This window comes from Gadus macrocephalus, chromosome 10 (genome assembly GCF_031168955.1).
Source record: "Gadus macrocephalus chromosome 10, ASM3116895v1".
Taxonomy (NCBI): Eukaryota; Metazoa; Chordata; class Actinopteri; order Gadiformes; family Gadidae; genus Gadus; species Gadus macrocephalus.
The window spans coordinates 14,932,510-14,945,043 of record NC_082391.1 but is presented as its reverse complement, the minus strand read 5'-3'; the positions used below and the strand labels follow the sequence as shown (position 1 = coordinate 14,945,043).

Sequence of the window (12,534 nt, the reverse complement as noted above, 5' to 3'; positions counted from 1 at the left end):
AAGAGCATTATAAAGGCTAAGAACTGTTCTTGTGATTATTTTTGTTGATAATCCACACATCACTATATTACAAACACATCCACGATGACTTCACCTGCCCATTGAAACGGCGCCTTTCCCTGTATCCTTTTTCTATTGGAAACTCAGCTTGGATCATTTGAAACCAAACAACGTATTATTATACTTTATTTTTTTTATTTTTTTGCCTTTGGACATCCGTCCAAAGGCAACAGGCTCTTAATTGTCCCCTGCCTCATCATCTGTCCTGCCTGACTGGTTAAAATGTCAGGCGCGTTGCTGCCGCCAACAATGGTAATATCCTCAGGTTGTGCAATCAGCTTTGATGACGGGGCCGGACAATATGAGGGAATTGGTATTCATTGTATCCGTTTCAAACAATGAATTATTGATGCTTGCTTGGAGCTAGTGTTGAGTTTGGTAAGGGGGGAGGAATGATTGCAGTGAGCTAAGTGGTGGAGAAATGGAACAAGGTTAAAGGAGAAATAGTGTTTTGCGTATTCTTCTACGCATGGTAGCATCTTTCGTCAAACTGGTAAACAATTCAACAATTGTTAGCATCTTCGTTAGTATCCCAGCTTTATATATTTGCGTCATAAGCAAGCGGGGTGATTTCACTGTTTGTACACTGCTGTTCAGTGCTCAGACAACATTATGTCAATGTGAAATTATGTTAATATGGGGTGAAATGCTGAGAGTCCAGCAGGACACTTTCAGTTTGGCTTGACTACGAAAATGGAAATCTCAGAAGTCTGAATGAATTTGAATACATCACTATGTGCTCAACCTCCTCTCGTCTTCAAAAATGTTCAGTTAGTTTAAATTCGGTCTGTCCAGGAGTCCCGAAATCCAACATATTCATCTTGGTTATGGTATTTTTTTTACTCCCATATCTCTGCCGTAATAGCCACAGCACTCCTCTTCCTTTTAGGGGGAAGGCTTCAGAAGAGAAGAAGCTAATTAGTCTTTTAAGATTAACGACTACAATGAGGAGCAGAAGAGGCTTGTCAGCTTTTGCATCACAGCCTGCCCATTAGAGCCCTGGGGGGGGGGGGGGGTTGCAGAGAACACACACACAACAGATACACAACCAAGCTTGCGGTTGCGTTTTTATCCTCCATTTTATAAAGCCAACTGAAATCGTGATGTTATGCATGTTGGTAGGTAGTGATTAGGATGTCATAACTGACAGCATTCTAATTAACTTTGATGGCACGTCTGTGAATTTATTTTAGGATCACATGAGAAAAAGATGAGGGGGAGGTGTAGCTCATTGGTCCTGTTCTTTTATTTCCCACCCGTACATGTCCTACATGCCTTGCTTCCTACCTCGGCATCTCCTGTCAGAAGCACTCAAAAGCAGCCAAGTCCCTCCATTGGTTCCTACGCAAGACTGCATCTTTGGACTTTTCAAAGCCGCCAAACCTCTGCTCTTTTCAACCCATGCCCTAGACACTGTCACCGAATAGGTCTCTCTCTCTCTCTCTCTCTCTCTCTCACTCACACTCACACTCACACTCACACTCACACACACACACACACCTACCTACCTACCTACACCTTTTTTGGCCAAATCTCATTTTCTTTGGTTTGTTTGCCAATTTCTCCTGTGCTACAGGTCTTAATAGGCCGACTTTGCTTTCTTCTCGCTTGCCTTTTGCCATTAATAAGACGAACCAGCAGCAGAAACACAGAATTTTAGAGACAGGGAAAGAGAGGGGGGGGGGGGAGAGAATAATTCACCTTGCCTCTTCATTGGCCACGGACATGAAGAGTACACCAGGTTATGGCTGTTGAACAAGATGGACTGGCCCACACCCAACTCGTAAATAACAGGGGGGAGAGAGAGTGAGAGCGAGAGAGAGGTCCTTTCAAGCTAGCCTTCATTGGTGAGGCTCTGTCAAGGAGGTGAGGCTCTTCCCGTCCTAACACTACAGAGGCAGTAACTGCCATTGTGGCTCAGAAACCCTTGGTAGAGTTAAAAAAAGGACAATGAAAAGAGACTGGGTCTGCATCATTAAGTCCTTTATCCCCTCTTATTATGGCACATAATATGGCCCCTTCAGCCCAGCCGCTGTCAGACTCAAGGTCAGGCCGCTGCAGAGATCTGGGAGGGCAGTTCAGCTAAAATGTAGAATGTCAAGTTCATGCTGTTAAAATTCTTATGGTAAATAGCTTTAAAGTGCTTAAAGACTTTTGGGAATACACTTTGAGTGAGGCTACATCCTGTTGACGATTACTTGTTAATTGTTCGATGTTTCTGAATACTGCTTTATCAAAACCTGGACCTATAGAGCCCCAATTCCAATGTGCCCTAGTATAACGCCATTGTGTGGAAATCCTACATGAAATTATGTTTTTATATCACCCCAGAATTTTTTTTCTGAAGTTGAACCTTGTGCAAATGCTGAGGGTGTGGCACCTGTTCTACAAACTCGCATGTCTAATCAGTCTGCCAACTTTGGCCTTCGTTGTTGATTCAGTTTTGTCCCTTCTTACTTTTTGTTGCGCTATATCCGTTCCAAACAAACTTGAAAGTAGGCAATAATAAGCTACCTGTGATATAGGCCAAAAGTGATGCCTCTGGTCAAGAGATGCAACCCCAACAAACTCATTTTACGATATAATTTCCCAAAGAGCTTGTTGCATCACAATATTTGTATGTTATTGTATATTTGCTGCAATAACGAATGAATATTTATGAGCTTCCACCTCACCTTTTTTATATGAATTTATTCCACCTGGGTGATATCCAATCCACCGAAGCTAACAATTTGCCTATCCATAGGATACTGTTGTTAGATCAATTGTTAATTGACATTTAGCACAATGCAATCAAAAAAAAAATCTTCACCAATTCTCAAACATGTCCATTCCAAGCTGTACCCTTGTAGACATTTATTAAACTACGGTACCAGTGGTTACCTCACCATCTCTGTTTTTAGGGACAGGTTGTCCTTGTACTTAAAGAAAGGATTGCACTGGCAGCTCACTGTCGGCATAAACCATGTTAGACCCCTTAATAAGAAAGAATGAATCAAGATAAAAGAGTATTAAATACAACCATAAATTGACTCACACATGGAAATAATAATAATAATAATGGATTGAATTTATATAGCGCTTTTCTAGACACTCAAAGACGCTGTTTACAGGGAAGGGGGAACCTCACTATGGATATATATGGATTCTATGCAGCGTTGGAATACACGTTTTTGCTTCTATCTGTGTAAAAAAATTGACTAAGTTCTTGCAATAACTTTACTCATAGCCAATAGTCAATAGCCAATTATATTATACATCTAGGTATCAGTATGGCAATTAATGCAGACTTGTATGGCCGCCCACATATCGGCCATACAAAATTCATATAAAAATTCCCAGCCACAACAAAGGCTTGGTCAAATTAGACCTCAGACAAAATAATAAAATAACATTGCCAGTAAACAACATCATTTATTTCCTTTTTGGGGATGTAAAATCAACCTGCTTTTTTATTATACTAAAACATATCCAACGAGAAAGATATTCATAATACAATGCCGTATTCATAAGCCAGAATTGTGTTTCTCTGTGGCAGCTGTTACCATGGCGTTACCATGGGTATCCTATCCTCACCACCAATGAAGACATACAAACAATCTCAAGCATGTCCCTTTCCGTTAACAAGCACTGATCCACCAATCAGAGGACATTAAAAGGCCCCACTAGACATTCACTCAACATGCATGCTGGTTAACATCTGTTTTATTGATGCGCAGCATTGGAGTTCAGTGATGTTGACATTACATAGCTATTGGTGGAGTTTTTTTCCTCATTCACTTTTACGGTTTGACATTGTTGCCACAATTTTACAATGGGGCGTAGGGTTAGAGGATGTGAAGCTGTGGGCCATGCTGCTCATTACCAGGGCAAGTGGTGCTGGGTACAATATGCCAGTCTCAGCCATGTCCTTTTTTATCCATTGTCTCATAAAAGCAGTGGTTTTTGCCTTTCAACATAATCCAGTCTGTTTTCAATTTAATAATAAAAAAATAATAAAAATTAATCTTAATAATTTAGAGAAGAACTGAAACTTCTCGTTTGTTTGGATTGAAAGTAATAATTTGAGTTGAGTTCAGCATTTTTTAAATATGTATTGGTAGGTCTTCATTGACCTAACGAAAGCCGTTCTACATGTATACACACTTTATTCTCAAAGCCACATAGCTATATACAACATTGAGTTTTACTCATGTCATCTTTCTCAAACACGTACATCTTCCTACGCATTTCCTCGAAATTCCCAGGACCCCAAAGCATTTTTTTTTCCCCTCTGTCGCCTCTGCAGGAGATGAGGTACTGCATCATAGAGATAAGCATTCTGGCAAAGTCACAGCTACAAGAAGAGGAAAAGGGACGCGAGAGATGCTTGTGAAGTATGGATCAGTTCCAGTAAAGTCACTGTGATGAATTCAATGCAAGCGAACAAATGCAGTCTCCGTCGGTCCATGCCTCGTCTAGGCAGCCTCTCTCCAGCTGCTGGGCCAAAAGATGAATGAGGGTCCACATCCGGCTGTTTGGTATCCCTCTTCTCTATCACATTGCAGGCCAGTTAACTCTGATAATCTCCCTCAACGCGCGGGCCAATCTCGGATCGCAGTCGGGCTCCGGGCGTGTGCGGTGTCATTTGGAATGAATCAAGATGAGCAATCCCCCGAGGTGTTTTAGATCATGCATGTGGTCCATCTTTGGGGACTTGGCGCCGACGCAGGAGGAGGGGCACAGAGTACATGTTTATCATTTGTTTTTAATCGTAAATCAAAGTATTTACTGGTTCAATCTGGAACATCAACACTAAATGATGATTTATAATGCAAATTCATCTAGTTAATGATGCACAGCGAACATTTCCATGTGTATATTTTGTATACATTATATGTTGAGGAGAATGTGTTCAACTGTGCACCATTGATATACCTACAAACTCAGTCTCATTGCAAAGCATTCCTTTTACTACCGCCATTGCAGTCTGAATGGCTGAATGTTAGGTAATAATTGTAAAGGGCTTTGGGTACATACAAATGCATCAATCTCTGAATTGACTACCTTTTGCGGGAGCTAATCTTACCTGGTGTCCAAGCCTTTTGCTAATTTCCCTTTTACTGTTTATGCATTATATGTTCAAACAACCCATTTTTTTTTTTTTTCCTCTCTTAAACTCTGTAGCACTTGGAGATTTCTGAATGTAAAGTTCTCTACAAATTAAATATATTATTATTATTATTATTATAGTTTCAATCAGGGCAACTTCTGCACAGCACATCTTCCTTGAAGAGGCTATTGAATCCACGCTTATTTATATTCTTGGATTGTAATTCATTACTACCAAGTGTGTGGAAAATGGGATTTCTGTGTTCCTTTTTCACTATGAATATTTTAGCTGTCCTAGTGTGTTGAGCCCCCACTGTTGCATGGTCCTCCTTGTTCAGATTTTGAATCCCAAGTAAAATAACATGCATATTCTTCAATGCAACCCTTTTTGGCAGTAGCACCATTTGGCCAACCTGACCTTATTTTCTGGCACATTCACTGCTGAATCGGAGGCATTTAATCCCAGCTCAATGTTTTAAGACCTTTCTGCAGACCTACATAGAGCCTGACTCCATGGTTATGCTGTGCTAATTCAGTGCACAGTTACAAGGTCAAGACATAATTTATCTGTGAGCGCCACACTTATGAGAGGCATTAGGGAAGAAAAATAGCCCTTATCTGGTGTGCTCTACCCGATTTGAAACCCAGGAATGTATTTGATTTATAAGTCACACTTTGCTGAAGATTAACTCTGTGGCCTCTTTAATTATTCGGTTCATCCCTTTGGATCTCTGCGAAGATGTCCTTACTGTTATGTGGGCAAAGCCGAACCCTGGGCTGTTGTGCTTAGGCGAAAGGTGCTATTCATGGATAGGATGTTTATTGAATCTTTTTTTTTTTTGAGTGTCCACTTCGTTTGGTGCACAGTCTATATCAGTTCCCCCAGAACCATCCAAATTGATGTTTTTTTTGTTCCATTCTCCAGACTAAGGATGAAACAGGCAGCAGAATCCACTTGTTAACTTTTAAGGGCTAGGGGTTTATCTAAGGCTATCCCTATCTCCATTAGAATGGCTTTTTGGTGACTACCTTGGTCTGTGATTTTGGCCAGTTTTATCCTTCATACTGATGGGGAAAAGTCAATACAGAGGAAAGTTGTTTAGAGATGGGAGTGAGGACAACACTGCAGTTGTTTCCGGCCTGCAGGTCATTATTCACTTTGACGGGTATGGAAGTAATGAACTTTTTTTTTTGTGTGACTGTGCTGGAGCTGAACTATAAGTTTGGCTCTGGGAGAGTTATTGGCTGAGGAGGATCATTGAAGGCTTCATCAGACTGCTAAATATTTTTAGGAGCGTGGAAATTTACAAATGACCTCTCACTCAGAAGTAGGTCAAATCATTTTCCTGTACATGTACGGTAAAATTGGTACCATGATTTAAGATTGGTTCAGGAGATAGAGCGGGTTGACTGGTAACCGGAAGGTTGCCAGTTCGATCCCCGGCTCCTCCCAGGTGAGTGTCGAGATCTCCCTGAGCAAGACTCCTAACCCTAGCGGCTCCCGACGAGCTGATTGTCAACATTGCATGGTTGACACCGATGTCGGTGTGTCGATGTGTGTGTGTGAATGGGTGAATGTTAGGCAATATTGTAAAGCCCTTTACTATACACTATATAAATTCGGTCCATTTACCATTTAAACTAATCACTTAATTAACCAGATGTACCTGCTTATCAAAATCCAAAGAGTTAGGACTGGTATTTGAGGGATGTTATGGAGTCACTGCAGTCCTGATAGTGTTTTTGCATGGTGACATAAGCATATTATTATCATAATAGCTGGGGCAAGCCAATTAGTTTGGTCATCACGACCAAACTAACTCGCCTCAGGCCTCTCTTGCCCAGATATAATGCATTGCACATTTCTCTGCAAGTCTCCTAGGCAGCTCCCTGTATTTGCTGTTAGCGTTTGCTCCAGTTTGAGTGTTAATAATGCAAATGAATGGGACCCTCCCATGCCTCAGAACTCTCCTTGGTTTTCGGATTAGCTGCTGCTCCACAAAGCAGGGAAGTTGTGTGCCGTTCAAGAGACGTGGATGAGTCGCATTCTCTCCCGCTGGCCCCCTCTCACTCTCCATTCAAAGCCGAGACCCTTTTCACTCTGGCACCTATTTCCCTTCCCACCAGGAGACCTTGAACAGACTACAGAATAGATAATTTGGGGTTGGTAGTGTTTGCGGTCTGCATGCGTGTGTTGGTGTGTTGGTTTTCTTTCAGAAACTTCACAACAAAGTCTCATTTCTCACCATTATTTCCCATGCTGTTGTTTTTCCAAAACAGAATCGCAGCGAGACCGGAGACTGACCGCACATCTCAGCGATGTACAAAGAATTCAGATCATGCCGAGCGTCAGGTAAGAGGCGCGTGTGTCGATATTTGATTGTGTGGGCCTCATTTCACACAATGGTTCTTCCATGTGTGCGACTGTGGAGAGTTGTGTGTGAGGCGCTTCTGTTTGTTGACAAAATCATCATCTTGGATGCCACTGTCCTTTGTCCTCTTTTCAAATCATAAATGATATACTTTCGATTATATAGTTTTCTTACGTTTCTTTCAGATTTGTATTCATGCAAACTTCAACAACGGCTACAAAGTTGCATTTGTTTGTGTATTTATATATTTCTGTATTTCTGTAACAGCCCCTGGTTTGAGCTGGCTTATCCAGCTCAGGTGTGATTCCAACAGCACTCAGAACGGAGCAGAAATACAGCGTGTGTGTCCCAAAAGCATCCCAGGCATAGGAAGTAGTAACCTTTTGATTTAGAGGAACCCTTTCTCTTTGCATTTCCTACAATATGTATTTCGGTATGATTGGCCGCAGTTCTCAAAGAAATGTCTTTAGAGGGTCTGTTATCTTAAAGAAGCATTGTGTAGAATTTAGTGGCATCTAGTGGAACGGACTTGGTGGAAATGTTGACTCGACAAACGGCTCTAGAGGACTCATAATATATTTTAATCATAATCTCTATCCTACTTATAAACTTTAGTTTTACAGACTAAATAGCTCAAACAAATTAAACATCTATCAAGGTGCTTCATCGCTTGAATCTTTTCTACTGGATGTGGTTGCACCTCCTGGCCCCTTACAGGCCACCGTAGCTTCTCCAGTGTCGTTAGAAGTTGAAGGGTCGTGGGGGGAATTCAGTGGGCTGAAACCTCCCTTAAGCAGAGGAAAAAGACGAGGGAAGAAAAAGAGTCTGCCTTTCTATGTCCTTTATGTGGCCTATATTGCACGCATAATCTTCATCAAGATCTTTTTTCAGAGTATAGTTATTAACCTAGGTTTCTGACTGTATTGTTTGCGTTCAAAAACAACAACAAAGGATAACGTTCTAAATAGTTAATAATTCATGTTTAGTATCCTCACAGGATTTTATAGTTGGTGGCCGGAGATGCCTGGAACCACCAGAGATGCACCAGGACAGGGGGGAGTAGGCCCCCTATATGAAAGAAGGAGATAAGGGATATCCATCTGAATAGAATTTGAACAGCGGAGGGGTCTGACAGAGTGCAAATGAGAGAGGGTAGACAGGAGGGGTGAAGGAGGCTCATTTCTAGCTGGGCTTGGGCCGATGAGCGTGTCCTTTTCTATTACACTCACGCAGCGCTGTGTGCAGCTTGGTCAGGTGATAATGAATCCTCCATCTGATAGCTCAACCCGCTTCCTTCGCAGCGGTTTTCTTCCTCTCTGTTTCCTCCTTCTATTCTGCTCTTTCCACTCTCCTCACCCAATATTCTGCACATGGACCCTGGCTATTCTATTACCCAGAAGTCTTTGCCTTCTCCATCCAGAAAAATAGCAGGGACCTAAGGATATTAGGATGTCAGTCAAGTCTGACTGTATTTCAGTCTTTCTCCATGCATTAGGCTCCTTTAATTCCCATAATCTCCTCCACCTACTTATTTCTAGCCAAGTGTTTAAGATCAGGGCTTTTCGCCCCATCCTCTCAATTGGAGAGTTTGTGAATTGAAAGGACAGGGAAAAAGTGCGCCGGGCAGGATTTGAAATGCCTATGTGGTTGCCACTGGAGATGTGACTAGCATAGGAATGGTGGGAGTATAAACGTAATGCTGAATGACGTGGTTTGATGCGTATTGACTGCAAATTGATCATACACGGGGAGGATACAGGTTTAATATGGTAAAGCTGGAAATAATTGGCTGTCTGCATGTCTAGGGGGTGTTTTAAAAACTCTAGATTAAGGCATTATGAATACTTTAATGTAGAAAATACAGACAGCAGCACGGAACAGGGACACAAAATGGATTTTGCATATACACAGATGTGCGAATACGAAGCCCAGGAAGAGATGAATACAAATATGAATGTACAAGTAAATAATTTGCCTTTTGAGTCTATAAGCTGTTAGCGTGATTATGTATCAGTGTGCAGATATTGCAGTGTTTATTTGGTGTATAGGATTAACTGGAAATACTGTATTAACCCTGTTTGATGGAAGGGTATACTAGCGCCCAAATGAATTGAATGACTCGATCCAAAAATACACCTGAAACTGTTTACCACCTCAGTGGTAAGTCTCCCTTCCTAGTGCAGATTAAGACACACAAAGGAACAATCTATTTTCTAAATGTTGCAATGAAAGCGTCTCAACACTGGAAATGAAAAAAATAAAATAAATTCTTTGTTATAGTTGTTATACAATACAGACAAAACCATAAAGAAAGAAAACTGCATCTCTAACTACAAAGCTGAGAAACATGAAGACAAGTATGGCAAGCAAAAGCTTTACCAGGTGTTGAAGAGCGACCAGTCTGTTGGATGTTCATCTAGATTGATTGCACATTTGGTGCCAAGGATTATGACCGCCTAGCTGTGCATATCAGCTGTCAACATACGTTAAGGTTCATGCTTGGCCACATGGAGCGCTTTTCTGTAACAGAATACCTGAGGCTTCTGAGCGAGAATGTGGCCACTTTGAAACAGCTTTTTTCCCCTTGAGCGGACTCATTGATAGTGTTATGTCTGAACATTGCTTCAAAGACATTGGACTTTTCTGTGTAGAGATTAAGAAGATTTGGCCATGATTTTATCCAGGTTCCAACCCCAGCAAGGCGGTTAATATGCGTTTTTCCACCATGCAAACCTCATTTCCATCAACTATAATTCAGCTTGGGGGACATTCTCCAGAGATGAATTTGGCATCATTTGTTTGTACCCTAATAAAACACATTGCCACGTTACCTCTCTTCTTCCGGACCAGGGTTTACAATACCTCGCCCACTCGTTATATGCTCTCAACCCTCCCTTATGCCTCCATCACTAAATTGTTCCAACAAGCAACCAACCAGGTTGTGTACTGGGACACAGCACAGTTAATGAGCCGTGACTCTGGCTAGGGAACCATCCAACCTTCACTGTCCAGATGATCGCCTGCTAACCGTAAGTCAAGGAGAGGAGACAATCCAGTAAGGTGGAAGGCACAATAAAATGACCATATAACGTGTGGGTAATTGCAACATACAGAATTAAGTGAGATAGAGGTCAGGAGATAACCAGAGAGCAACTGAAAAGCGTTTGCCGCAGTGACACACAATTTATCATCTGCTGGGATGTGCTTCTCATCATAACAGGGCAGCAGTTATTGGAACACCATAAGTCTTCAGCTGTGACATTTTCAATGCTGACTGATCTCAACATGCACAATACTAAACACCCCTGTAGCCCTTTAAACTGTCAGGTTTTCCCCTGAGAAAGAACCTTTTAAATATCAGCCCTCTTCAAAGCGAGCAATAAACTGCTTGTTTTATTGAAAGGGTGGACTGGTATAATACCCTGTAGTATGTCTTTAAGATGGGAATGCTCTGGTTAAAGTATGTAGGTTTTACATTTCTCGAGGTTTCCACTACTTAAACCTGCACATGCTGTGCAAGTTTTAACTGCGGCCATCACTTTTCCAAATAATGAGAAAAGATGGCAATAAAACCTATCTATTCTTGATGTAATGCCCTGTGCATCCAAGCTTGCATCAAGAGGGGCCCAGGTATCCTCTTTTCCGCAGCCAAATTGGTTTGGGGAGAAAAAAGACGTTTATTAAGCCATGGGTGCAAGGGTTTATTCTTTAAACACTTGTGATTTCAAATATTCCCATAAAAAGGGATGTCTGTAGTGAAAAGCTAGATGGGACCGGTTTTAAACTATACAGCACAACAAAAACCCTGCTCCGGCTTTGATCCTTCCGTCTTGAAGCTTCTCACTGTCAGTCACTAGTGTACACATCTGTACTTGGTAAAATATGAATCTCCAACGCATTGTATAAATTTGAGTACAAGGGTGTGTGCACGATTAATGGTAGTCAACTTGAGGGTGTGTTGGTAGGAATGAGGAATGCATAATCATTTTAGACTTGGTTAGAGTACATCCATTACTCTGCTATGATGTTAACATGTCCATGAGGTCCAGATTTAATTTAATATGCAGTAATTTAATTTCAATAATTAATGCAATGAACTCATTTGTGACTGCAGTGGATCTAGAAAGGGTCTATAGATGGTCAACTGTAGATTTTGGCTGCAATATCTCAAACCTAGTTAGCTGTCCTCCAGTTAAGCAGCTTTCCATGACTAGATGATTGAACATTTTGGTACAGCATATTTCCTCAGATACTACACGTTTTTTTTCAAGCCACAATTGAGAATAAATGTTATAAATAATATTCCAGCTAGAATGACTTTGATTTAATCCAACCTTACTTTCAACTCTGGCAGTTTGTGGCTGTAATGTCCCTAATGGACTGGCCCCCATTCGAGCCATCAAAGCAAAGGTAGGATGCTTAGTTTCATCTGTTGAGGCTTAACATCAAATTAGCGTTTGATTTGAAAGTGTGGCTACAAAACAGACAATGGAAGGAAAATCTTATATTAAGAGATATACAAATATCGTTCCTCAGGGACAGCAAATTGAATGAGAGCATGCACTGGCTGTTACTTATTAGCTTCAGCCGAGTAGAGTAATTGAATTCAGCCTGGAAAGCATTTAGTTTATTTATGAAAAAACTCTGGTAAAAAAAAAAAAAATGTAAAAAAGCCAACTAATTGTTTCATTACACTCAAAGCCCCCGGCAAACTATTGAGGCTTTTATGAGCTCACCTGCACTTTCATCTTTCCACATGGTCATTTTCAAACGGGGTGTCCTTCTGGGTCATTTTCCTGCATCTGCAATGTCATCTCCTACAACCACTCACAAAGTCCTAGTTTTTTGTTTGTGTGTTCCGTATACACAGAAATCCTACGATTATAGATTAGCCTCACCTTTTAGATTTGATGGAGTGAGAGGATGGCGCCTTTGCCTTGTTCATTATTAATTATTAATAACTATGCTTGATGTTCTAATTGGTTGTTGTTGAAGTGAAACAAGAAACAAT

At 41.1% G+C, this 12,534-nt stretch overlaps 1 protein-coding gene across 2 annotated transcripts in view; it reads left to right on the top strand.

Moving 5' to 3' along the window:
- enox2 (ecto-NOX disulfide-thiol exchanger 2) overlaps window positions 1–12,534 on the top strand; it is a 134,156-nt gene that overhangs the window by 20,833 nt on the left and 100,789 nt on the right. For both annotated transcript variants that reach the window (XM_060062720.1, XM_060062719.1), the window contains exon 2: window positions 7,432–7,504. In XM_060062720.1, the coding sequence (XP_059918703.1) occupies window positions 7,471–7,504 (34 nt within the window). In that variant the 5' untranslated portion in view covers window positions 7,432–7,470. The remainder of the gene's footprint in view (window positions 1–7,431; window positions 7,505–12,534) is intronic.